This window comes from Cucumis sativus, chromosome 1 (genome assembly GCF_000004075.3).
Source record: "Cucumis sativus cultivar 9930 chromosome 1, Cucumber_9930_V3, whole genome shotgun sequence".
Classification (NCBI taxonomy): domain Eukaryota; kingdom Viridiplantae; phylum Streptophyta; class Magnoliopsida; order Cucurbitales; family Cucurbitaceae; genus Cucumis; species Cucumis sativus.
Genome location: NC_026655.2, coordinates 3,523,578 through 3,549,137, shown reverse-complemented (window position 1 = coordinate 3,549,137; position 25,560 = coordinate 3,523,578). Strand labels below are relative to the sequence as shown.

Sequence of the window (25,560 nt, the reverse complement as noted above, 5' to 3'; positions counted from 1 at the left end):
TTGATTTGTTCCATATAAATTGTAAGTTTATGTACAAAATACATTTCAAATTTTATGAATAAATAATAATAATAATAATAATAAAGAAATCCATAAGGTGAATTTAAGATGATGTTTGCAGTGAGGTTCATAAAAGAAAAAGGACAAACAACATCTTCATGGAAACTTAAGTAAGAAAATAAGACATCCAAAAAGCCTATCTACTTTGCAGGATGTCAAAACAATTCTAGGTAGCTCGAGCAAGAAAAATATAGAGGTGAATATCAATACTGAGATTTCAATTTTACGAATATATCAATACATATTCCTATAAGTTATGAAATTCATAAAATATATTTAAATTAATAATGCACCAAGGATCCATAACCTTATCTTGTCAGTCAACAATGACTCCTAGTCTTGTCTGTCATTTTTTAATATTCATATTCATCGTCACTGTATTTTGAATTATATAATGAAGTAGGATGTCAATGGGTTTTATAGAAAGTTTGGATATTATTATTGAAGACCATATAGGGTGAAATACACATACAACATTAGAGACAAAATATAGATTTTGATGAGAAGGCACAGAAACAGATAGAGTTGTAGCATTAAGCAGCAACAGGGGATTGTAGAAATCTTTGCCTAGTGATGTGAAGAAGCCCCAAAATCTTTTCCTTGGGAGGAGCTCCCAGCTCCTTTGCAATAGGATGCTCTATCAATCTATTCAACCACGAGAATACAATTGGGATCTCCTCCTCTTCCATAATTTTCATTCCAAAAAACTCTTCGTAAATTTTGTACCTTCCAAGAATTGTCAACATCCCTATGTCTAAATATCCAAGTTCATCTCCATTCACAAATGGACTTCCCTCTGCCAACAAACTCTTCAACCCCTGTTCTTCAACAACTTTCAGCCTCTCTTTCACTTCTTCCATGGCTTTCTCTTGTGCTTCCCCTTCTGTCTTCATTGATAAAAGTAGACTATCATACAACTTCACCAACACAAAACACACAACAAAGTTATTCGCCTAAAAAGATGTATTGGCCGGAAGAACAATATAAGTCAAGAGCACCAATTATTGTATAAAATATACGTACCTGATTCTTAACGAAATCAACCCAGAATCGAATCTGGGATCGTTTGAAGGGATCTTGAGGTAGAAGAGAAGGGCCATTGTTGTTCCAAACTTCCTCTATGTACTCCAAAATTATAGCTGATTCGCAAATGGGTCTTTCATTGTGGACGAGTACAGGAACTTTCTTATAAACAGGATTGAATTTGAGAAGCTCTGGGCTTTTGTTCAGGAAATCTTCTTCTACATAGGCAAAAGGGATGCCTTTGATTTTAAGGGCGAGTTCGACACTCTTTACAAAAGGACAAGCCCAGAATCCATAAAGCACCACTTTGTTTTTATCTGTCATATCTTAATCATTCTCTGAGGTTTTGTGATCGGTTTAACAGTCATAAATAGGCTGTTAATGTTGTGTGATGAAGGTGGTTTTAAGAATACTCAGGAATTTTAAATGGGGTCTCCTCTCCTCCTTTCGTATTCCACAAGGCAGCTCCTCCCAAGTCAATGTAGTGTCACCATCCATTGCAATCGTTGTAAAACAGTCGAGAGAATTGGAGATTTTGTTCACATCTTGATTAAAATAACTAATTTTGATCAAAGAGTTAATTATGACTTTGTTTGCTAACATCATTTGCCGAGGAATCTTTCGGAATAAAATACACATAAATTTGTGTCCACTTGTTCAAAAGTTTAAATGATTCCCAAGACTTCCTGCTGTCAGCCACACCCAGTTTATCATATAAGTTGATCTACTATTTCAAAAACCATAAAAGCTCACTAAAAAGAAGAAAACATATCAAATTTTATTATTGAAAACCATAGAGTAAAACACACAATACAATAACTTCAGAGAAAAAATTAAGGTTTATTTATGTTGTATTATTACACATGTGAAGAGCATTAAGCAGCAGCCTGTGAGTGTATGAATTTTTGTCTAAGGAAGTGAAGAAACCCTAAAACCTTTTCTTTGGGAGGAGCAGACTCCTTTGCAAATGGATGTTCTATCAATCTATTCAACCATGAGAACACAACTGGGATCTTCTCTTCTTCCACAATTTTCACTCCAAAAAACTCTTCATGAACCTTGTACATTCCAAGCAATGTCAACATAACTATGTCCAAATATCCAAGTTCATCTCCATTCACAAAGGTACTTCCCTCTGCCAACAAATTCTTCAACCCCTGTTCTTCAAGAACTTTCAGCTTCTCTTTCACATCTTCAACGGCTTTCTCTTGTGCTTCCCCTTCTGTTTTCATTAATAAAAAGAAACCCTCAAACACCTGCACCAACCCAAAAAAGAACACAAGGTTATTTACAAACTTTCCTTAAAAAGAGCAATACAAGCTAAACCAGCAATTGCATAAAACACATGTACCTGTTTCTGAACGTAATCAGCCCAGAATCGAACCTGGGCTCGTTTGTAAGGATCTTGAGGTAGAAGAGAAGGGCCGTTGTTGTTCCAAACTTCCTCTATGTACTCCAAAATTAGAGCTGATTCGCAAATGGGTCTTCCATTATGGACGAGTACGGGAACTTTCTTGTAAACAGGATTGAATTTGAGAAGATCTGGGCTCTTGTTCTGGAGATCTTCTTCCACATATTGAAAAGGGATGCCCTTGATTTTAAGAGCGAGTTGGACTCTCTTGGCATAAGGGCTAGCCCACATTCCATAAAGCACCACTCTGTTTTGATCAGCCATCTCTTAATCTTGTGTATGAAGAATGTTTAAAGTAGTTTGTGATGAGTTCAGTGGTTTCCATGGAAGCTATAAATAAGGTCTTAAGAATAGTCTGGAACTTTAGATGGGTCTTCTCCTTTTTCTTATTCAACAAGAAAAAGTCATCTCCTCCATCAGAATCTTGGCCACATTTCTTGAGAATTGCATGTCTGTGGAGGTTTTGTTCACATCTTAACTAAAATATGTAATTTTAATTCATAAGTTTGACTCATTCCATAAAAATTGTAAGCTTATGTATGAATCAAACTGATACAAAAGTTTAAAAGTTTGACCATTTGAAACTTCTAAAATGTTTATTCATACTCAGATATCATTGAACAATAATAATAATAAAAGGAAACCCATAAGGTGGATTTAAGATGATGTTTGCAGTGACGTTCATAAAAGAAAAGGGTCCAACAACATCTTCTTGGAAACTTAGTTAAGAAAATAAGACATCCAACGCAATTATAAGTAAAAAAAACTTCATGTCAAGAATGGGATTCGAACCCATGCCCTTTCGGACCAGTACCTGAAACTGGCGCCTTAGACCAACTCGGCCATCTTGACTCTCTGTTGAGCAAACGCCAAGAAGCCATAAGTAATCAGTTCTTTGACCGACCGCAACTTAGAAGTTGTAATAAATGTTCACTCTAACTATTTGTTTGGGTTGAAATATATTTGAAGTTGTGAGTATGAAAGGTTCACGTCGACCAATTATATGGTTCATTGGAGAACTTCAAGCTGAATTATACTGTATTAAGTCAAGCTAGTATACTCAATACACAAGAGTTGTTCGTTTATTAAAATTTGTTCAAGTAGAAGAGAATATTGCAGGGTATCTGTATTTGAACATTTTCAGACAATGTTCATATAAATGATCTGATTGATATGTATAAAAGCAATGTTTCCTAGCATCTTTTCTGTACTCTATCTGAGATCTAACTTCTAATTCACATTATGATCTTTTAAATAGGTCTATGAAGATTAGCATCCCTCTTTCCTGAAACTAGGGAAGTACTTAGTTTGAACCTTTTTGTCCAACTTTCTATCCTGAATTCCATCATACAACAGTTCATAACTACAGTGAACTTTTTACCCCCTTGTTTTTCAATTTTTGTTCTTTTGGAAAGAGGATAAGTATTACCTCTCAATTTTGTTTCACACGCATACAAACGTTGGATAAAGAATAGGAAGAAACGTTTGGTGTTGTCAAATGACAAAAGACAAACTAGCTTTCGACGTTATTACCATCATTTTAATGCCATTATAGTAACAAATTCTTGAATTAAAAAGTGTAGAGTCCTACTATAGGTTTTCTTTATTCAATAGAAGCATCAAACATTGTTGGGAATATATAATTTATTAACAAAAAACTGTCGGCTGGGATGTAAAACGTGGAACTCTCGAAGGTAAAAAGGAAAGGGAAAAAGAACACAACGTATATGGGACAAAAGAGATATTCCGCTGTGAAAAGTTTTACACCGAGATCAGGCTACTAGTATAATTGAACATAAGTCTAGATGTTTGCTAAGTAGTTATGCTTCAACCAGCATCTAAAGAACATTCATAATTGTCTTCTAATGTCTGCTGCCTGTGATGCATAGAAGGCCCCCTTCCCAAGCTTTCCTATTGAATGACGTTTCAAACACTTTCCATCATAAAATGCTTCAATTCATTGCTATCATGCTGCACCCTTCCAGTAATTTCCAGACAAATGCCTTTTCTGCTAACGGCTTTGTTCGAGTTTCTGTCTTTGGTGGATTTCTCTCTGGGGCCTGGATCTAAAAAGACAGGATGTATTTGGTTTAATTCTGTTCACTTCTCTTTCATCTGCTGGCCGCATGATATTGGTGTGTGATTCAAGTTCAGAAGAATCATCTTCATTCAAAAGAACCTACAGAAGATTAAATTCATTAAGCTAAAAACAAGAAGATAAGAGAGAAAGATGGAGGATGAGATTTCAATATTTCCAGAGAATCAAAGATCAAATCATCCAAAATCCTAAGCAATAAAACATCATAGTCTGGATCTAATTCTGTAAACAAGGTCAAATTGAGAATCTGGAAGTTGCAATATAAAAACAAGATGCACAAAAGGCTTACGATGTAGGAGAGAGCAATATCAGTGTCGATATTTAAATCAAAATCTTCATTGTTCTAGTAGGACCAAGCTTCTCCTTCTCCAAGCTCAGTATCTTCCAGTTCCATCTCTCTCCTGGCACCTTTTAGCTCTATTTCCTTCCTAGCATCCCTACCCTCACAGAAATCATTGAAAATCCATTCAAAAACAAGGGAAGAATAACAAAAAGAACAAAGAACAAGTCTTAAGTTTTGGGTTGAATTCAGAAAGCTACGTGCTTTACCACAAATCTTTAGGACTTGCATTTTTCAAAAAAAATTCTTTGCTACTTTATTTTCAATCTCACACCACCAAACTTTTTTCTTTCTTTTTTTCAATTCTTTTTAATTGAGATCCTACTGAATATGCTCCAAATATCAATCCTTTTTTCCAAATTTCATCCATCATTAATTGCTCTTAAACAAACACAGAAAAACAGAAAGAAAAAAAATTCCAACCTTTGGCAGGCATAACCAAGGTAGTTGAGAAGTCTGGTGCAGTGATCATTTTTTTTCCTCAAAATCATCTACTTTCAACACCTGAAAAAGTACATATAATGTTCAAAAAACTATATCAGACATTCAAGAAATTATAATCTTAAGTCAAATAGAAAATTAGTGAATGTAGAAACCTGCAAATCCTGATAAATAGGCCTGCACAGCTTTCTCTCCTTAAATGATCAATAACTGATCCAAGGATGTCAATTGAATTGGTCGTTCCTTTCAACTTACAGTATGTTGAAAAATATTTGCTTAGTGCCTTTATCTTTGCATCCAAAGTTACAGATTCATGCTTTACTGTGATTCACCAAGAAATTGCCATACAAATTTATTGAAGAGGTATACACTGTTGGTGATATATAATTAAATTTGCCTTCAACCACTAGCTTAAGCTTTTGGATGAATTGGTGGTTCAATATACACAAATATGTGTTCACACAGAAACATATAAATATCTGCAACAAGTGGAATCAATTTTACCTCACTTGTATACTTGTGGGCTTGAAATATTGAAAGGCCCAATAAATGGAAATTGATTTTAATCGGGAAGAAAACAACAATGCAGGAGCTTGAAGACAGGACCTCCTGCTCTGATAGTATATTAAACCACCAATCCATCCGAAAGCTTATGCTGGTGGTTGAAGGCAAATTTAATTATATATCACCAACAATAATTTAAAAACTAAAATCACCAGAAAATACAGTACCAGATACCAATCACGCTTTACAAACTCCAACTGAAGCTTTGCCTTCTGATATGCTACTTTATACAACAACGGCCTGGCTTCCACTACTCTGTGATAGTTCAATTCACGAGTGTCAATGTCGAAAACAGATATTTTATCAATTCTTGAGAATATGAGGAATTCAAATAATAACTGATTTATACAGGCAAATGTACTTCTCAAATCACCTTTTATGCATTCCTCCAAGATTTTCAGTTACTTTCTATGTAGAAAAGCACTGCTTACTAGCATCTTTTCTGTACTCTATCTGAGATCTAACTTCTAATTCATGATCTTTTAAATATGTCTATGATGATTCGCAACTCTCTTTCCTGAAACTAGGGAAGTACTTCGTTTGAACTTTTTGTTGTCCAACTTTCTATTTCGAATTCCATCATACAACAGTTCATAACTATAGTATGTGATATGAGACTTCTTCAATAGATATTCTACAACAATTTTAGGTGCAGCTACTTCCTTCTTGTCAGCTTCAAATATTGAATTCACTTCTTCAGGAACAATGCCATTCTGCACCATGAGGTTGATAATAACCACTGCCTCACTTAATCTGTGCGTCACACAAAGACAGTTCAAAACTTTTCCACAGGTTGTGAATGATGGAACCAACCCTTTACTGATATTTTCCAGGAGAAAAGTGTGTGCAAGGTCAATGTTCCCTGTTTTGCAGTAAGAATCTATCATGACACGGTAGGTGTAATTGTCTGGAGCACAGTCAGAGCCACCCATCTTATGAAAGAGCTTCTCTGCCATACTAACATTTAGTTTTTCACAGAAGGCATTGATCATAATGTTGAATATAGCTGTTGAATATGAGAATTTGTATTCTTTTTCTATTGTCACAAATAGCTCATAAGCTTTATCCAGCTCGCCATTACTGCATAACCCACAAATCAAGGTGCAAAGAGTAACAATATCTGGAGTCAAGCCTCTAGTTTTCATCTCCTTAAATAACTCCATTGCTTCGCTAACTTTTCGATCTTTACAAAAGCTTTCAATCAATATATTGTATGTAATTATGTTTGGTGTACACCCCTTCTCAAGCATTGCTTTAAAAGTGTCCACCACATTGTCTAGCTTTCTTGCCTTGCAGAGGCCATTTAAGAGTGTGTTATATGTAATCACATCAGGAGTTATACCATGACTCAACATTGTGTCTAAAATCTCAATAGCTTTGTCCATGTTCCGTTGTTTACAGTAACCATCAATCAATGTATTGAAGGTAAATATATCAGGAATGCATCCCTTGGCAATAGCATCATTCAGAATTCCATTGGCATCAGATAGACAACCCATCTTGCATAACCCATTCACAACTAGATTGTAAGTCCAAATATCAGGGCTACAACCATGTTCCATCATATCTTTCATCAGCTGCAAGGCCTGCAAAACAAGGCCCTGCTTGGACAACCCCTTTACCAATGTATTATAGAGAATAATACTATGCTTAAATCCTTTTTCCATTGCCTCATAAAATACAGCCATGGCTCGGTTCATATCTCCATCGTTGCATAATCCATTAATTAAAGAGCTATATGTGAATTCATCAGGGATGAACCCCTTAAACATTGCATCACGGAGAATTTTATCTGCATTTTGCATCATACCCGCTTTGCAAAATCCATTAATAATTGTATTATAGGTAAATTCGTTTGGCTCAACCCCACTATTCACCATTTTATGCAAATAACACTCTGCTTCTACTAATTTAGAATGTTTACAGAAGCCACAAATCAGTGTATTGTACGAAATTACATCAGGAGTTAGACCTTCTGATACGATACTCTCCAACAATCTAGCAGCCTCATCTATTGCACCTTTTCTACAAAGCCCCTGAATGAAGATATTGAATGTGAACAGATTTGGGCACACTCCCCTCTTCATGACCTTGCTGAAGAGTTTCTCACTTTCTTGAACATTACCCTTCTTACAAAGAACATGAATGAGCTTATTGAATGTTAAAATATCAGGACAGATACCTTGTTTGAGCATTTCGTCGAACAAGTGATATGCCTCAATTTGACAATTCTCTTTGTAAAATCCACTAATCACAGCGCAATATGAAACAGCATTGAACTCACATCCCTGGCCAGGCATATTATTAAGCAGCCTCAGGGCAGCAGTTGGCCTACCAGTTATACAAAAGGACTTCATCCTAATTGTGTGTGTATAAACATCTGGATAAATTCCAATATCTTTCATTCTCATATACACTTTGTGAGCTTGACTGAAATACCCGTACTCAACTAAAATGTTCATGATGGCATTATATGATTGAACGGATGGCTCACAATCATAAAAATCCATCCTTTCAAACACATTAACAGCTTCTTGAACCTTTCCTTTCCTTCCATAGTCCCTCATAATTCCAATATACACTCCTTCAAGCATTTTGCTATCGACATTCTTCCTCATTTCAGCGAGCACATCCTCCATTGCTTCAAATTTTCCATGCAGCCCAAGTTTCTCAATCATGCACTTATACGTTTCCAATGTGTGCTTGAAACCATCTTCAGTTTTCACTTGGTTGAACATTTTGAGTGCGTTTAGGGGATCATTCTGGTATCTTATTACAGCAGCTACATGTTTTGGCTGCAAAGCTCGATTCATTCTCAATAAAGGACTTGATATATTAACACAAAGCTCTTAAATATTGTTACCCTTCAGGAATAGACTCCAGCAAAGTCCATTAGTTACAGAAAAACTTTGCAAACTAGGAAAGGAGATCTTGGTGCCATTATCTCTCTGTTTTCATCTTCCTCCGATATTAATGATTCATAAAGATCAAAGTTGATATGATTGCGCCAATTAACTTTCATAAGAAGAAAAAAGCTAGGTACTTCGAAGCTCCAGTAGACGGTTGCCGAAATGAGCATTAGGTTAAATGAAACAGAGTTGGGGTTTAGGGTTCTGAAAAGGAGGCTGTAGAACAAAGAGAAGAAGACGAAGAGGATGAACTGATGAAGGGAGAGACGAAAGCGAAACCCACTTTCCTTACACGTGGCAAGATCTTAAAAGCGTGCGTATTAAAGTAAATGTGGTGCACGTAACACTGCATTACCAATCGCCGTTCTTATTGTTTCGAGGATTGAAGCTTTAGCCGTCAGTCGCTTGGGTTGTCGTCTGAGAGAGAGAGAAGAATGGCGACTTCAGGGCAGTGGCTGGAGAAGGCGTTGGATGATCTCTGCAAGAAGATGGAAACTGGTTGGGGTCTCGATAAGGATATGATTTCTGGCTTGGTTTCATACTGTGAGCTCGCCCAGCCCCAAGACGCTAAAGAGTATCTTGATGTAAATTTCTTAGCTCGGCTTCCTTTTTTTGTTTTTTTTTTGTGCAATAATCTGAATGATTGAGATATGTTTGTTCCTATCGATGAACTTCGCTTCTGGCTTTAGATATTGTCGCTGTATTAGTAGTCTTCGCACCGTCGCTTTGAGAGCTTTATATTTCTAATTCTTTCACCGACCTTTTTCTTCCGTTTTCTTCCCACTCTAGGCAATCAAATGAATTTTATCGCAATTCAAAACTTTGTTAACAAAACGCTGATATCCCCACGTAGATTGGTTTCCTCTGTCGCGGCTGTGGACAATGTGTCCAATTTTTCCTTCACCAAAATTGGAACTTTCGCTCCTTTCAATCCTGTTCAGTTGCTTAATGATTTTGTTAAATTGGGAAAATTCTCTTTGAGAAACACGAAAGTTCTACACGCTAAGTTGCTCCGAGAAACTCTTCGTTTCGATATCTATGTTTCAAATTCTTTGCTACATTTGTACTCCAAGTCTAACGCTATGGACCATGCAATCAAACTTTTTGATACAATCCTATACCCAAATGTTATTTCTTGGAATACCATTATCACGGGTTTGAACAACAATTTCTTACATTTGGACTCGTTGAGAACATTTTGCTGGATGCATTTCCTGGGTTTTAAACCTAATGAGGTAACATGTGGGAGTGTTTTATCTGCTTGTGCTGCCATTCAAGCCTCAATGTTTGGCAAGCAGGTTTATTCACTTGCTGTGAGAAATGGGTTCTTCGATAACGGTTATGTTCGAACCGTAATGATTGATTTATTTGCAAAAGATTCTAAATTTTTGGATGCTCTAAGGGTGTTTCATGATGTTGATTGTGCGAATGTGGTGTGTTGGAATGCTATTGTCTCTGCAGCGGTAACAAATGGGGAGAATCTGATGGCTTTGGATCTTTTCAACAGAATGTGTAGTAAATTTCTGGAGCCTAATAGTTTCACCTTTTCTAGTGTTCTAACTGCGTGTTCTGCACTTCAAGATCTTGAATTTGGGAAAAAGGTTCAAGGGAGAGTGATTAAATGTGGTGGAGGAGACGTTTTTGTTGAGACAGCCCTTGTTAGTTTGTACGCTAAGTGTGGAGACATGGATGAGGCTGTTAAGACATTCTTGCAGATGCCCATTCGCAATGTAGTCTCGTGGACAGTTATAATGTCTGGCTTTGTGCAAAGTAATGATTATTTAATGGTCATCAAGTTTTTTGAAGATTTGAGAAAAGTAGGAGAGGAAATTAATAGCTACACAGTTACTACCCTGTTAAGGGCATGTGCTAATCCAGCCATGAGAAAAGAGGCAACCCAACTTCACTCCTGGATTCTAAAAGCTGGTTTTTCTTCACATTCAGAGGTGGCGGCTGCTTTAATTATTATGTATTCAAAAATAGGAGCAGTTGATCTTTCATTGATGATTTTTAGAGAGATGGATAACCATAGGAATCTCAGTTCTTGGACAGCCATGATATTGTCGTTTGCAAAAAATAATGATAAAGAGGAAGCAAGTGATTTGTTCCGAAAAATGTTAAGGGAAAGAATGGGACCAGATTCAGTATGTACTTCCGCCCTCTTGAGTTTGACTGACTGTATTACTTTTGGGAGGCAGATACACTGCTACGCACTTAAAACTGAATTAATATTTAATGTTCATGTTGGGAGTTCTCTTCTTACAATGTATTCTAAATGTGGCCATCTAAAGGAAGCTTTTCAAGTTTTTGAAAACATGCCAGAGAAAGACAATGTTTCCTGGACCTTAATGATTTCCTGCTTCTCAGAACATGGCTATGCAAAAGATGCCATTCAATTATTTAGAGAAATGTTGTTAGAATGTGTACCTGATGGTACGTCTTTGAGTGCAGTCCTAACTGCATGCTACGCCCTTCCTTCTATTCAATTAGGTAGAGAAATTCATGGTTACTCAGTTCGTGTGGGACTTAATGAAAACGTAGCTTTGGGAAGTTCGCTTGTGACTATGTACTCAAAATGTGGTAACCTGGCATTGGCTAGGAGGGTATTTGAAACATTGCCCCAGAAAGATGATATTGTGTGTTCTTCATTGGTTTCAGGATATGCTCAACAAAAGTGCATCAAAGAAGCTCTTTTGCTATTTCGCAGTCTACTAGTGGCTGGCTTAGCCATTGATCCCTTCTCAATCTCGTCCATATTGGGAGCTATTGCACTTCTAAATAGGCCTGCAATTGGGACTCAAATCCATGCACTCATTGTGAAAGTAGGCTTGGAGAAAGATGTATCTGTTGGGAGTTCGCTAGTAATGGTATACTCCAGATGTGGAAGTATAGAAGACTGCTGCAAAGCATTTGGGCAGATTGGAAAGCCCGATTTGATAGGTTGGACATCCATGATTGTCAGTTATGCTCAGCATGGGAAAGGTGCTGAAGCTTTATGTGCCTATGAACTTATGAAGAAAGAAGGATTCAAGCCTGATCCAGTCACCTTTGTTGGGGTTTTGTCTGCTTGTAGCCATAATGGTTTGGTCGATGAAGCCTATTTCCACCTCAATTCAATGGTGGAAGACTATGGTATACAACCAGGATATCGACATTATGTATGTATGGTAGATCTTCTTGGCCGGTGTGGGAAACTGAAAGAGGCGGAAGAACTGATTAACCATATGCCTATTGAACCTGATGCTCTCATTTGGGGAACACTTCTAGCTGCTTGTAAAGTACATGGAGATATTGAACTCGGAAAACTAGCAGCAAGAAAGGTGATGGAGTTGAACCCAGGTGATACTGGTGCGTATGTCTCCCTTTCAAACATCTGTGCTGATATGGGATTGTGGGAAGAGGTCCTGAACGTTAGAAGCCTAATGAAGGAAGTTGGAATGACGAAAGAATCTGGTTGGAGCTTTCTGTGAGATGCTATTTTCCGGGAGTTGATGTTAGTTTACTTTTCTTCCCTTTGTTATAGTTTTGTTCTTTTGGTTTGGATATTTTTGGGTCTGGTTCTTTTTATTATCTTTTATATCGTATTTCGACTCATTCCTTTGTATTTTGAGCATTAGTCTCACACATTATAACAATGAAGAGGCTTGTTTAGAGTTTATGAGCTCTTGTACCATAATAGAGGAACGTGAGGTTTCATTTTAAAACAAAGACAATTGATAATGAAAAGAGTAATACGTGTATCTTAATGTAAGTTTCTTCTCTCAACTTCCTTTTTTTCAGTAATCTAAATGATTGATATGTATGTTTTTCGAGGAACTTTACGTTTGGCTTTAGATATTGTTGTTGTTTTAAGAGTATTCGCACATCACTTTGAGAACATTGCAGATTCTTATTTTTATGGATGCTAAATAGTTGCATTTAGATGAGAAAGTGAAATATTGATGATTAGCTAATTCATCTCAATCCACGCTTGAATTCCTAAACGAAGGTTTTCAATAATCCTTGGCTTTCTATGCGTTTTATGGTTTTCCCAAAAGGATAAACTGCTTCACTGGAAGTCAATTTTCTGCACTTGGTTTGATTTAGAATTGTATGATGGATTTAAACGAATTTCATCCCTTGTTTTTTTTTTATGTTTGGTTTTCAAAATCTGGTTAAGGAAAAGTAGATATGGAAGTTGATTATCTGCTTATTTGATTGTATGGCTTCTCTTTTAACATCCCTTGGTTCTCAAGCTTTTCATTTATTTTTCTGCAGAACATCATAGGTCAGGAAGTTGGTAAAAGTGTGATAAATGAGTATTTGCGGCTGCGAGGTCATTCTGACCTCTGCAGCAAAACGTTGGATGTTCCAACTTCAACCTTACATACCTATGTCAAACCACCCTCCCATGAAGTTTCTTTTGGCGGATCCAAGAAACCTGTTAAAACACCAAAAACCATTTCTATCTCCAGTAAAGAGATAGAACCAAAGAAGGCTACTACCTCTAGTAACGTGGAAAGCCAGGTTTCATCAGATACTCGCAATTCATCATCTGGCAAAGGGAATCAAAGTTCTTCTAGAAAGAAGAAGGCTACCAAAGTTGTTTCTCTGGCTGAAGCTGCCAAAGGATCAATTGTGTTCCAGCAAGGAAAACCATGTTCATGCCAAGCTCGTCGTCATAGATTAGTGAGCAATTGTCTATCATGTGGCAAGATTGTATGTGAACAAGAGGGAGAAGGCCCATGCAGTTTTTGTGGATCCCTTGTGCTGAGAGAAGGGAGCACGTATGCTGGTATGGATGAAGGTTTTACCCCACTTTCAGATGCTGAAGCAGCAGCTGAAGCTTATGCAAAAAGGTTAGTTGAATATGACAGAAACTCTGCTGCAAGAACATCTGTAATCGATGATCAAAGTGATTATTACCAGATTGAGGGCAATAGCTGGTTGTCTAATGAGGTATGTCAATTTGGTGCAGCATCAGTCAATGGATTCTCTAATTTTGTACTACAGATTAGACTGACCATTTTTTTTTTTTTTTTGGTTTAAGGAAAAGGAGCTTTTGAAAAAGAAACAAGAGGAGATTGAAGAGGCTGAACGAGCTAAACGAAACAAAGTGGTTGTAACCTTTGACTTGGTTGGCCGCAAGGTAATCCTCTTTATTTAACTATGTTTTAGTTCTAACCAACAGCATATGGATAGACCACCGTTCCTTGCCCTCAAATATATCATTGGAAAGTTAGCTTCTCGAGTATCCCTCTCTGCACATTGTTATTGCTTAGGATTTTGGAAGATTTGATCTTTTGATTTTTTCTGGAAATATTGAAATCTCATTCTCCATTTTTCTCTCTTATCTTCTTGTTTTTAGCTTAATGAATTTAATCTTCTGTAGGTTCTTTTGAATGAAGATGATTCTTCTGAACTTGAATCACACACCAATATCATGCGGCCAGCAGATGAAAGAGAAGTGAATAGAATTAAACCAAATCCATCTCTTCAAATACATCCTGTCTTTTTAGATCCAGGCCCCAGAGAGAAATCCACCAAAGACAGAAACTCAAACAAAGCCGTTGGCAAAAAAGGCATTTGTCTGGAAATTACTGGAAGGGTGCAGCATGATAGCAATGAATTGAAGCATCTTATGATGGAAAGTGTTTGAAACGTTATTCAATAGGAAAGCTTGGAAGGGGGCCTTTTATGAATCATAGGCAGCAGCTATTAGAAGACAATTATGAATGTTCTTTGCTGGTTGAAGCGTAACTACTTAGCTAACTTCTAAGTCTCGTGTTCAATTTTACTAGTAGCCTGATCTCGGTGTAAAACTTTTCACAGCAGGATATCTCTTTTGTCCTTTACGCCTCATATACATTGTGTTCTTTTACCCTTTCCTTTTTACCTCCGAGAGTTCCACATTTTACATCCCAGCCGACAGTTTTTTGTTAATAAATTATGTATTCCCAACAATGTTTGATGCTTCTGTTGAAAAAAGAAAACCTATTGTAGGACTCTACACTTTTAATTCAAGAATTTGCCACTATAATGGCATCGAAATGTTGTTTGTCTTTTTATTCTTTTTCCAACGTTTGTATGCATGTGAAACAAAATTGAGAGTCATACACTAGAGGTAATACTATTCTATTTCCATATGGTCTTTCCAGAAGAACAAAAATTGAAAAACAAGGTGGTAGATTTAATGGTTCTGCAATACATTAGGAAAATAAAAGAGCCTGTACCATGTGGCTTTTAAGCATAGAATTGAGGACAACAAACTTTTTAGTTTTCAAGTCAATAGTTTCAACAATGATATGGATTTTCATGCATTATAGTGTTTCTGTTTATAAAAGCTCATCTGACACAGTTGAAGTAATCTTTTAGTTTACACAACTATATCTACTATAATTAATGATTAATGGGTGTTTGATGAAAGTCAAATCAAGTAGTATAGTAGGGCCCTTCAGTTTTTTTTTCTTTTTTTAACTTTACTTTTTTTGTTGTCTATGATCCAATCCTTTGAAGCCTACTTAATAAGATGGGAAGGGGTTTCCAAACTTGCCACGCTTCTCTTCATTCTGTACTTGTTTCTTGTTTGTTTCTGTTCTTCCCACCAGCTTCTCTCCCCTTCATTCTGTGTGGTGTGCTCTCTTCTCCCCCTCGGGTAGTCTTTTCTTTCAACTCCTTGATCCATCTAAATCCTTCAAGGTCATACCTGGTTTTCGTGTGAACTATGGAAAGTGAATGCAAAGCCCATCCTCCCAATGTTTTGTCTTCATATCCTACACCAAATGAAGACAAATTTCTACAGAAGAATCCTCCTGTGAAATCTGAACAGCAGCAACTTCCTTATGCTACCAGTTCGAACCAAAAGGCTTTGTGTTCTAAAAACATGAAGAAGACGGCAAGTTCAGAAGAGGAGATTGGAGTTTTCAGAGCTGAAAGGTACTATGGCATGAAACTGGAAGATGAAAGCACAAGAGTTGTTGAGAATTGTGGTAGCAACTATGCAAAGAAGAAAGAACAACGACCTGATGTGCAATATAGGAGACAAAAGAGCAGATCAGGAACTTCAAGTGTGACTTCTGAATCAAGTTGGAATAGCCAAGCTGCTTTATTTCCAAGTTTTTTGAGAAATTCATCTCAAAACATCCAAAACAAGACAAAAGGAAGAAGCCTGTTGGTTAGCCTTACCTGCAACAGGTCTTGTTCTGATAAAAAGTCTATTCTTGTCCATAGGAATTTTCAAGGACAAAAAGGATTGCAAGGGAATGATGTCAAAAAAGAAGCTACCAGGAATGAACAAAATCATATCATCATGGATGGTAGAATGAAGTTTCAAACAGCTACTATGGTGAAACACAAACCAAAAAGTTCAATTTCTGGTGTGACAACAAGAGAAGAGGAGTTGGTATTTCCAATTTCAAACTCTCAATTGCAAAATCTTTCAAAGATTCAGGATGAAGATCCAAGAAAATCCATTGAAGTATTTGGCTCAAACAAGTTGGATAAGAAAGACTTGGTGGCTAAGAATCTAGAGAAGAAATTGTCTGTTCTAAAATGGGATGCCATTCCAAAAGCTAAGGCCACTCAAACTGCTCCAAGAAGCGATCAAATGATTGAAGATATAGGGAGCGATGCAAGTTCCGATCTGTTCGAGATCGAAAACATATCTGGAATCAATGGAAAGCCATTCACAAGAAATACTTCGGATGTTATATCAAGCTCCATGACAGCTTATGAGCCAAGTGAAGCCAGTATTGAATGGAGTGCAGTCACCGCTAGTGCAGCTGATTTCTCATCTGTTGCAGACTATGATGAAAAGAAAGTCACAGCCAGGACTAAAACCACACAACTGGAGAAGGATTTGCATAAAAGTCACCATAGTGGACTGTTAGGCTGTAAAAGTTATAAGGCAGTTAGCATAGCTGAAACTTCATACAGAAATATTGAGAAGTTGAATTCTGATTCTAGACGTTTCCCAAGATTGGACTCGACCATGATCGCTACTAATGCAACAGGCTGAGCTCAGATTATTGTGGAAGATTAAGATTCCCTGTCAAGATTATGTTTCTGCTTACACAAAACTGCCATTATCTCAGTGTTAAATGGCACTATTATTTCTTTGAGTGTGCAGTAAAATTGAAACATGTGGATGGAAGACTGGGATTTGTCCATCAAATGATGCTTCCTACTTTGCACCCTTTTAGTTTATGCATAATGGATAATCACGTGATCTAGCCTTTGAAAATGAGACAATCTTGATTTGCAAAGTCAGTAAGGTCAAAGAGGAACATTTACATGGCAACAAATTTCTGAGTTGCTGTTCTGGTTTTTGTTTATGATTCATTGATTAACAGCCATTTTGGTCTTCAATGTTTCGTTTTTTAGTTTCAAAGATACTTTTGGAACAAGGCCATGGCCTTTTAAGGTGGCCATGTAGCTTCATTATTTTTCCAAAAAAGAAAAAAAAAAGAAAGTGAAGGCCCTACAGGTTTTGCTTGCCTAACAGAGCAACACATCTTTGAAATTATGTCTCTAACTACTGCTTGTTGCTTCAAGATATGTGTCGTTAAGCTTTATATACACACATCCGACATGACAGAATCGTTATGTCTGTATGGGGTAATTACAATATATATTTCACGAATAAATCTGATCTCAGAATTTATGTCCAAGTGGAAAAAAGAATTCCCCTTGAGATCTTTTTGCTCTATAAAAAAAATCTTATGAAAGATTGAAAACAAAGCACCATAAGAAATGGCAGTTAAAATGGATGAGAACAAGAAGCATGGTACTTACATAATCAAATTCTTAAGTGAGTTGTTAACTAATACTTAAACTCTCACAAATTCTTGAACAAATGAAGAATCCCTGTTGGAAAAACTAATGAGATCCCGCTTAAGTGACAAATATAGAGTTAGGGACAAGACCCTTGTGACATGTAACATCAAAATTAAAGAAAAAAAACTACCCTGTACTTATACTTTAAGATGAGAAAATTTGAATGGGCAGTGGAGTGGACACTTTCAGGTAATTAAGTGGTGGTACAGAGAAAAATATAAGCTGGAACAAGTTGGGTTGGCAGCATTAAATTCTGCAACCATCTTACTGCTATGGTGGATCCCATTGGTCTTTTCCTTCCCTTTCACTCCACAGAAACTGGGTTGGAAATCTAGTAAACACTGCATCCACAAGATTGTATCAAATCCATGATCAACACAGCAAATCAAACTATTGGATAATAACTAAACATAATATTGTACAACATCAGAAACATATACCTGAAAAGCTATGTGATCAAAGCATATGGCAGGCATGACAAGATTGATCCATTGCTGACTTGTTTGGATAACAAAGCATTCATCTAACAGCTGCTTCCACCACTTTCCTACACATTAAAACTTACTTCATATCTAGCCATTTTCGTTCATGTTCCTCCAATTCAATCAGTCGAGGTCATTCATCAAACTTTGATGAGGAAAAAGCAGTGATTTTGACATATGGGTAGTGAATTTATTGGGGTCTTAAGTAAAAAAGATGAGGCCTTTTTTAGAATGGTTCTGTTGAAAAGGAATATTAGTGGGGAAAGCTATTAACGAAGCATTGTTTATAGATGAATGACAACACTTACTGAAACAAAATTAGGAACTTGGGATTGGTCCATAGAGAATATGTCATGTTTGCCACTGAAGGAGCAAGTTTACTGTATACAAAAAATATGAATTTCACATGTTTGGATGCTAACACACTTTCCAAGCAAGAATATGTCACATAACTTAAAATTTCATCTATAAATAAAAGTAGTACATGGAGATGAGAGTTTATAAATCCATGTGCATGATGTGACAAAGAAGTAATACAAAAAAGTAGGTAAAATAAGTTATAAATGCACATGAGAGAGAGAGAGAGGGAGAGCATTAAATTAATTAAAATTAAAAAGAAAAAGCTAAAAGTTTGAGCCTCTTGTTATTGAATAACAATATTGAAGGCCATGGTCCAGGGAGGAATGTAGTGAAGAGGACTAAATTGAAGGTTGGATTAATATCACATCTGTAAGCTAAAAAGAATTGTAGATAGTGATTAGTGGCTTCACTTCAACCATTTAAAATGGTAGGATGCTGAGGCCTCTACCTCCCTTTCCCCTTCATGCTTAAATCTCCATTTCTGTAAGTATATATCAATCAATCATATTATATCTCAATCTGAGTTTATACAATTTATTTGTGTAGTTGGAAGGATAAGGAATAAAGAGTTGTCTTTGTTTGGTAACTAACGTATCAGCTATATCTAACTTCTAAGTGGCTCATTGACAAAAGTTCAAATTTAAAAAATTCAAGAAATAATGATCTATGAATGAGTAGCAGCTGGACTCAAATATGAAACGTGCTGATATCAGTCAATTGGGTTTGTGCCACTAAACAATGAAGTTGGGCTCTACTAAAAATCATGGGCTTAAGAGAGAAACAGCAATACTTTCTGTTTGTACATTTTCCAATCTTATAATGGTCTCATCTTCCATTCTCCTCCACCCTGGCCATTATTGGACTTAAAAAACAGTATGCTACTAAGTGAGATGTAACATAAGTGGTCTATATTATTGTTTAGATTATTCATAAAAAGAGCTTATGGTTTAATCAATATTAGATCAACTGACCTACGAAGTGGCTTAGTAGCCATTGTAGATAAAAGTGTCGTTAAACACAATGAAAGAAGTTAGGGAGAGAATTGAAGAACTTGTGCATGTTGACGATAGTTGATGTTAGATGAACTTATCATTGAACTAGATGGTGGGCTCTTGAGGAGACATTTTTGTGTACATTCACTTTTATCTTTGCGTTAGTTGTTCATCGTTAGTCACATATAACTAGTTAAACTATGGTCACGTATTATATAATTATACAAATCAAAGTACACAATAGAACAAAGATAGTTAATGTTGCGTGGAGATAAAGAGTTATTTGAAACATTGAGATGTAATTAGTTTATACTATAATCACTATTTTAATAAAAACGAGAAATTGATTTGAAACAAGTAAGACAACAATGGATAGTATATAGAAGTTGATTATTCAAATCTCTATACTTAAGTTTGTAATGTTATTGTTATAGGTAAAAGTGTCCAATATAGTTATCTAAGGTAAGTCCTAAACACATGGCTCAAAATTAAGATAACAAAATATCGTCACCTTGCGAAAAGGATATCAAATGCGATATTCTCTAAAGATAGAAATGCTAAAAAAAACCGATGTTCCAAATTTTGACTAATCATTTTAGCTCTCTATAAATAGTGAACTTACGGATCGCACTATACGAAGAAATACTATGCTCACACCGATAACCTCTCTCGAGATAAATTGAAGTGAGTTTGTGTGTATTGAATGTGTTAATTTGATGAAAATGAAGTTGGATTGAAAAGAGATGTAGAATTCCTAATCTAAAACTAAAAAGGGAAAATGTTTGACTTTAGTGGTAAGAATGATTACGTGGCGGAAAATAATTGGTTGGAAAGAGTGGACGCAAGATAGTGTAATTGTAGCAGATTTAAACTCCGAAAAACCCTAAGTTGAGAGCTCTGTCTCATTTGAGAAATAATCTCAAGAGAGTCCCCAACGAAGAGAAAGAAAGCAAAAGGGTTTTAGAGACACTCTTCTTCTGGGTTTTACCGCTTCTTCCCCCACAACGCCGAGATGATTACTGATAAGGGCAAGAAGGCCAAGCTCTCTGAAAAGCCCGAAGACGACAATTCTGAGGTCATCGATGAGAAACTCGTTATGTCGATCGAGAAGTTGCAGGAAATTCAAGACGAGCTCGAGAAGGTACTCATTCATTCAATGCTTCTTTAACTCTCTCGCTCTTATAATTTTTTTGCGGCCCTCGGCTCTTTCTGTTTAATGTTTACCAGGAGATCAATGAACCCGAGACAAAAAAATGTTACCTTGTGATCTATCATTTTTTTTTTTTTTGGGTGCTCAGTTGAGCTTGTCCCGAGCTGAACGGAATTGGGTTCACATTGTTTTCTAAATCTACTTCAATTGTTACCCAAAGCTTAAGGCTTTTTTTTAGTTTTGTTGAAGAACGTCATTTCCGACGTTTAATTTCTTTTACCTGCTCTTGGGAAATCTGTTTGTTCGTTCTTAAATTCATTAAGGTTGACTGGCTTAGTTCTTTGTGTGATTTATAATCTAATTCTAAAATATCGCTGACAACTTATTTGATAGTTTTACATCCCATGTTACCTGGATGAAATGAATCGCGTTACGATAAATGTTAATCTTGAATTACACTTTGCGACTTCACTGTTCCTGGGACCAAGCAATTATGAAGTCTGCCTCTAACTTTGAATTACTGTGCAAAGTTGCTATCTTTTTTATAGGGTGTACATTTAATTGTATAGTATCACTGCTCAATTAAGAACGACGTGTATTATACCGGTAATTACTTTTTTCCAGTAAGTTTGAGATAACTGCTGCTTTATGATCATGTTGTTTATTTGCTTTGATATTCAAGATCAACGAGGAGGCCAGTGATAAAGTATTGGAAGTGGAACAGAAGTACAATGAAGTACGAAAACCTGTCTATGACAAGCGGAATGAGATCATCAAATCAATTCCTGACTTCTGGTTAACAGCGGTTTGTATTTCCTTCTCAAATCTGTCATCTTTGAACTGGTTATGAACTTCTTGTCATGCTGATGAGTTTCATCACTGATTCGTCCTCCCTGTGTCCTGTGATAAAAATAACTGTTTCTTCCTCAACTTGCAGTTCTTGAGCCATCCTGCTCTTTGTGAACTTTTGACCGAAGAGGACCAGAAGGTTTGGTTTGTCTCCCTCGTTTTATATTTTTGAGTTTTCAAAATAATAAATGAAATTGCAAGTAAAATACCGAATTTTAATAGTGAAGCTGATTTTGAATTCTCATAATCTTGTTTTAGTATCTTCTGTGCAAATGCCCATAAAATTGTTGTTGGTCATTTTGCTTTTGTTAGATATTCAAACATCTCACCTCCCTGGAAGTGGAAGATTTTAAAGATGTCAAATCGGGTTACTCAATTACTTTTGTGAGTTTGAATCATTGCCCTAACTTGCTCCTTTTCTGTTATGTTCCTTCATTTTGCTTTTATTTTTTTTTCTTTAGTGATTTCTTGTCCTTTGTGTCTCTTACATTCTATTTCTTTAGGAGTATTTATTTTGTTTCTTTGTTTCTACAGAACTTCAACACCAACCCTTATTTTGAAGATACAAAGCTGACGAAGACCTTCACCTTTCTTGATGAAGGAACAAGGAAAATCAATGCTACATCGATAAAATGGAAAGAAGGAATGGTGAGAGATTTTTTTCTCTCCTTTCTAAAATATGCTTGTATTAGTTAGTCAAATTATTTTCACTAACTGTTTACTGTACTCTGCATATCTACAGGGTTTACCTAATGGGTTTAACCACGAGAAGAAAGGGAACAAACGACCTCAGGCCGAGGAAAGGTTGGTTGTTAAACCTGTTTATCAATAATCACCATTTAGGAACTTCATTTATTTTTTATGTTTTATATTATTGGTTATTTGTTAATTGTGAAAGCACCGTCACTAGACTATCTAATTTATGCTAGTTTGTTTGTTATACAAATTTGTGTTCACTTATGATGCAATACCAGTGATTCAGTTTGGGTATTTGAGTCAAAACTCATGCAATGGTAGATTATGATCAGTGTTATAAAAGGGTGACCTTAAGAGACATTTTATAATGGAGAAGGCAATGATAACTCTTACGGTCAAATGTGAGACAGTGCCTAAATTTTAGAAAATGTTACTTCCCTACTATTTGATTGGCAACTTTCTAAGCCGAGTCTGACTTTATTCTCAATTTTTTGGTGTTATTAGAATTCAATAGATGGAATTGCTATGCATAGAGAATAGCTTTCTTGCATTTCATGAAAATAATTTCAGACTTTAGAATCATATAATCCTTTGAAAATGAGTAGAGCAAAGAACAAAAAGGAAAGATGCTTAATAAAATAACGTAATGATAGAACTCTTTCTATTTTTAATTAGAGAGATTTAGAGCTCCCTACCTCTCCATTCTTTCCTAACCACTAGTCGAAAGAACATCGTCTTTCTCACTGCATCTGACCATGTACAAGATAACCAACTATTTTCAGAACATCCTGACCATAAATAACTTGGGCACCTTCTCTTCTCTCTTGCGTCTTACGAATCCTTCTTTGTTATTTTGTACACCTCAAGAGGCTGGTATGAATGTTATTAGGAGATATATAAGTAATTAGTTAGGGAATTTTTTATGGTATTTAGTAAAAGATAGAGGTAGTGGAAAGGAAACAGAGGAAGGCAAAATTGATCAAGTTCCAAGGGAGGGAGGATCCAAGTACCTTAAATTACTTGGTTATCCTGTGGTTAAATGATTAAAACTTTGAGAGGAGGTACAAAGAGAGGAAAAGAAACATCTAGTTGCTGATAGAGGAGATAACTGAGAAATGAAGTATAAACAGTTAGAGATGGGGAACTCACTGACTGAGCTATGAGAGGAACACAGAGAGAGGAATAGGTGGGAGGGGCAAAATCTATGTCGTAGTCATAATTTAGATGGTGTGCTATTTTCTCTCATCACCTCTTCTTTCGTTGTCTTTCCAATTGTCTTTTTAATCAGATTTCAGATTCAATGGACATCAAGAGATTCAAATTGACTGTCTCAAGTGTTAGTCTGATGTCATATACTCACAGCTATGATCTTATTTTCAAAAATGCATTTCCTAGTGTCATACCTCCTATGTATGAAATGAAGAAAATGCCTATAACTTTCGTTAAAAGGAAAATAATTCATTTGACCTCACTGATAGGACTCTTTTTCCTGTTTTGGGTGCAGCTTTTTTAGCTGGTTCAGCGATACAGAACAGAAAGATATTGATGACTTCCATGATGAGGTATGATGAAAACATATTGCACATTTACATCACCCCACAAAAGTTCATTTTTTATGTCATTTGCATCACTCAGAGGCAGATGTTTACGTTGCTGACCAGAAAAGAAATTTTCTCACTTAAAAAAAGATGAATACTGTAATCTTTATGATGAGATACCCTTTTCACTTCAAAGTAAAAAGCTATGTTTTGAAATTTTCTCTGGGTTGCAGGTTGCGGAAATTATCAAGGAGGATTTATGGCCTAACCCTTTATCCTACTTCAATAATGTATGTTCCTTATGCTCCATAGGTTTTCCTCTTCTCAGCTCACAAGCTGAAATTGTACTTAATTAATGTTAGCTACGTTTACTATTTTTTGTAACTGTTACTGTACTGTGATATACAGGAGGCTGATGAAGATGAATTGGATGAAGACGAATCTAATGAAGAGGTGAAGAAAAACAAATTTACGGGCCTTTTTTAAACCCCTGATTAAGGCAGTCAATTCGTTGTGTTTGGTCGTTGGATAGTTCAATAGATGGCTGTTTCTGTAATCATTTGTGTGTTTGTTTATCCCTTGCTATCTTCACCAAGATAATAGTTTTGTGTTTTTGTTATTTCTTCTTTGCAGGGAAAAGAAGATGACGACTCAGATGATGATGATGACGATCAAGATGATGACAATGATGCTGGTGATGATGAGGATGATGACTAAGATGACTAGTGAAGTTTAATGCATCTCTTCAAATGGCTCATTTCTGTAATAGTTGCTCAAGTATCAGTTGGTAAAGGAGAATCGTTTCTTGTGGTAGCCTTGCAGTCGTGGTAGGGTAACGGTTTGTAAGTTCAGTTGGTCAGGCATTTCGACTCGACTCTACTTTCTCCCTAGGAGCCCTTTCCTTTTCTCCTTCCTCGTTGCGTAAATTACTCTCTAATATATAGGTTGTTGAGGATATTTATGGTTTTTTAATCTTATGTTTTGTTCTAATGCTAACATTGGAGAAAGTATTTTGATGTGTAAAGTTATTTTGGACTCCCCCTTAATGCATATGTTATTAATTGTGTTACTAATTACCATTGCCATCCCTCTCAAAGCTTCACTGCTAATGGTGACCTTTGCTTCTGTTCTGCCATGGCTGGTGTTCCTGAACCAAAGCCAGAGCGAGTACTTTGTACATCTTGAGCGTTCGTCGGACACAATCTGCTTCCAAGTTTTAGTTTAGTTCTTGCTTCTTTTTTTTGTCATATCAAACATTTAATGCAAAAGTTTTTTTCTGTTGAATGTAGAGTTCATACATCAGCTTTTGAATCTCAAGGGATTTTAAAGTTCAGGAATCAGGTTTAATCTCAAGCCAAACGACTTACATGCTCATTGCCCAACAAGACACATTAAATGTTCCAAGTAAATTGTAGTAATGAGTGTATCATTAAAAAAGAAGTAATTGTAATAAGATATAGACAAAATAAATGTTGCAACTAAATTGTAACGAGTGCCATAAATACATATATGATACCAGTTTACAAGGTCTTTGAAATTGTTTTTGATAATTAGTTTTATACAAAAGATTATATAAATATAACAGAAAATACTACACAAAGTAGGAGATGAAGATGGACTGGTTTAAAATGTACATATACATACACATATAATTTATAATTGTCTCTGAATCAGAAATTTTTTGTCCAAGCAGAAATTTCATTATTTGGTGATGAAGTTTACTCAATAAAAAAAACATAAAAAGAGAGAGAAAACAAACAAACAAACAGAAAGTTAGAGCAGTCATGCATTCATTTAAGTATTTAATATGATTGAAGTCCTCGAGAAGAAGAG

The 25,560-nt window shown here is 36.0% G+C and overlaps 6 protein-coding genes, 1 long non-coding RNA gene and 1 other non-coding gene across 10 annotated transcripts; 3 read left to right on the top strand and 5 right to left on the bottom strand.

The window, feature by feature from the left end:
- Positions 1 to 475: 475 nt before the first annotated feature.
- Positions 476 to 1,690, bottom strand: LOC101218987 (glutathione S-transferase U9). 2 transcript variants are annotated; one of them, XM_031880364.1, is made up of 2 exons: positions 1,084 to 1,690; positions 476 to 947 (listed from the first exon to the last, which is right to left on the bottom strand). In XM_031880364.1, exons 1-2 carry the CDS (start codon positions 1,405 to 1,407, stop codon positions 594 to 596), a joined length of 678 nt encoding a protein of 225 aa, XP_031736224.1. In that variant the 5' UTR covers positions 1,408 to 1,690; the 3' UTR covers positions 476 to 593. The 2 variants fall into 2 exon arrangements, with proteins under 2 accessions (XP_031736224.1, XP_004137582.2); XM_004137534.3 differs by having other exon boundaries at positions 476 to 977; positions 1,084 to 1,687.
- A 146-nt stretch (positions 1,691 to 1,836) lies between these two features.
- LOC101217019 (glutathione S-transferase U9) lies at positions 1,837 to 2,905 on the bottom strand. Its single transcript, XM_004137359.3, has 2 exons — positions 2,435 to 2,905; positions 1,837 to 2,339 (listed from the first exon to the last, which is right to left on the bottom strand). Exons 1-2 carry the CDS (start codon positions 2,756 to 2,758, stop codon positions 1,959 to 1,961), a joined length of 705 nt encoding a protein of 234 aa, XP_004137407.3. The 5' UTR covers positions 2,759 to 2,905; the 3' UTR covers positions 1,837 to 1,958.
- Positions 2,906 to 3,265: 360 nt separating this feature from the next.
- TRNAL-CAG lies at positions 3,266 to 3,346 on the bottom strand. The gene has a single exon. It is a non-coding gene; the product is annotated as a tRNA-Leu (tRNA).
- Positions 3,347 to 4,059: 713 nt separating this feature from the next.
- On the bottom strand, positions 4,060 to 8,787 carry LOC101218759 (putative pentatricopeptide repeat-containing protein At1g74580). 2 transcript variants are annotated; one of them, XM_031880439.1, is made up of 7 exons: positions 6,311 to 8,787; positions 6,105 to 6,192; positions 5,878 to 6,028; positions 5,529 to 5,694; positions 5,356 to 5,436; positions 4,882 to 5,029; positions 4,060 to 4,673 (listed from the first exon to the last, which is right to left on the bottom strand). In XM_031880439.1, exon 1 carries the CDS (start codon positions 8,748 to 8,750, stop codon positions 6,420 to 6,422), a length of 2,331 nt encoding a protein of 776 aa, XP_031736299.1. In that variant the 5' UTR covers positions 8,751 to 8,787; the 3' UTR covers positions 4,060 to 4,673; positions 4,882 to 5,029; positions 5,356 to 5,436; positions 5,529 to 5,694; positions 5,878 to 6,028; positions 6,105 to 6,192; positions 6,311 to 6,419. The 2 variants fall into 2 exon arrangements, with proteins under 2 accessions (XP_031736299.1, XP_011649732.1); XM_011651430.2 differs by lacking the exon at positions 5,878 to 6,028.
- Positions 8,788 to 9,199: 412 nt separating this feature from the next.
- On the top strand, positions 9,200 to 14,876 carry LOC101216786 (uncharacterized protein C1A6.01c). Its single transcript, XM_004137358.2, has 4 exons — positions 9,200 to 9,430; positions 13,104 to 13,784; positions 13,876 to 13,974; positions 14,218 to 14,876. The coding sequence occupies exons 1-4, from the start codon at positions 9,281 to 9,283 to the stop codon at positions 14,482 to 14,484; spliced, it is 1,197 nt and encodes a 398-aa protein (XP_004137406.1). The 5' UTR covers positions 9,200 to 9,280; the 3' UTR covers positions 14,485 to 14,876.
- Positions 14,877 to 15,549: 673 nt separating this feature from the next.
- LOC101218524 (protein PHYTOCHROME KINASE SUBSTRATE 1) lies at positions 15,550 to 16,842 on the top strand. The gene has a single exon (XM_004137532.3). It carries the CDS (start codon positions 15,550 to 15,552, stop codon positions 16,840 to 16,842), a length of 1,293 nt encoding a protein of 430 aa, XP_004137580.1.
- A 728-nt stretch (positions 16,843 to 17,570) lies between these two features.
- LOC116401821 lies at positions 17,571 to 18,565 on the bottom strand. The gene is made up of 2 exons (XR_004214222.1): positions 18,101 to 18,565; positions 17,571 to 18,001 (listed from the first exon to the last, which is right to left on the bottom strand). It is a non-coding gene; the product is annotated as an uncharacterized LOC116401821 (long non-coding RNA).
- Positions 18,566 to 20,374: 1,809 nt separating this feature from the next.
- Positions 20,375 to 24,800, top strand: LOC101216549 (NAP1-related protein 2). The gene is made up of 10 exons (XM_011651416.2): positions 20,375 to 20,635; positions 21,327 to 21,449; positions 21,582 to 21,632; positions 21,806 to 21,877; positions 22,028 to 22,141; positions 22,236 to 22,297; positions 23,694 to 23,751; positions 23,961 to 24,017; positions 24,136 to 24,180; positions 24,361 to 24,800. Exons 1-10 carry the CDS (start codon positions 20,507 to 20,509, stop codon positions 24,442 to 24,444), a joined length of 795 nt encoding a protein of 264 aa, XP_011649718.1. The 5' UTR covers positions 20,375 to 20,506; the 3' UTR covers positions 24,445 to 24,800.
- Positions 24,801 to 25,560: the final 760 nt, after the last annotated feature.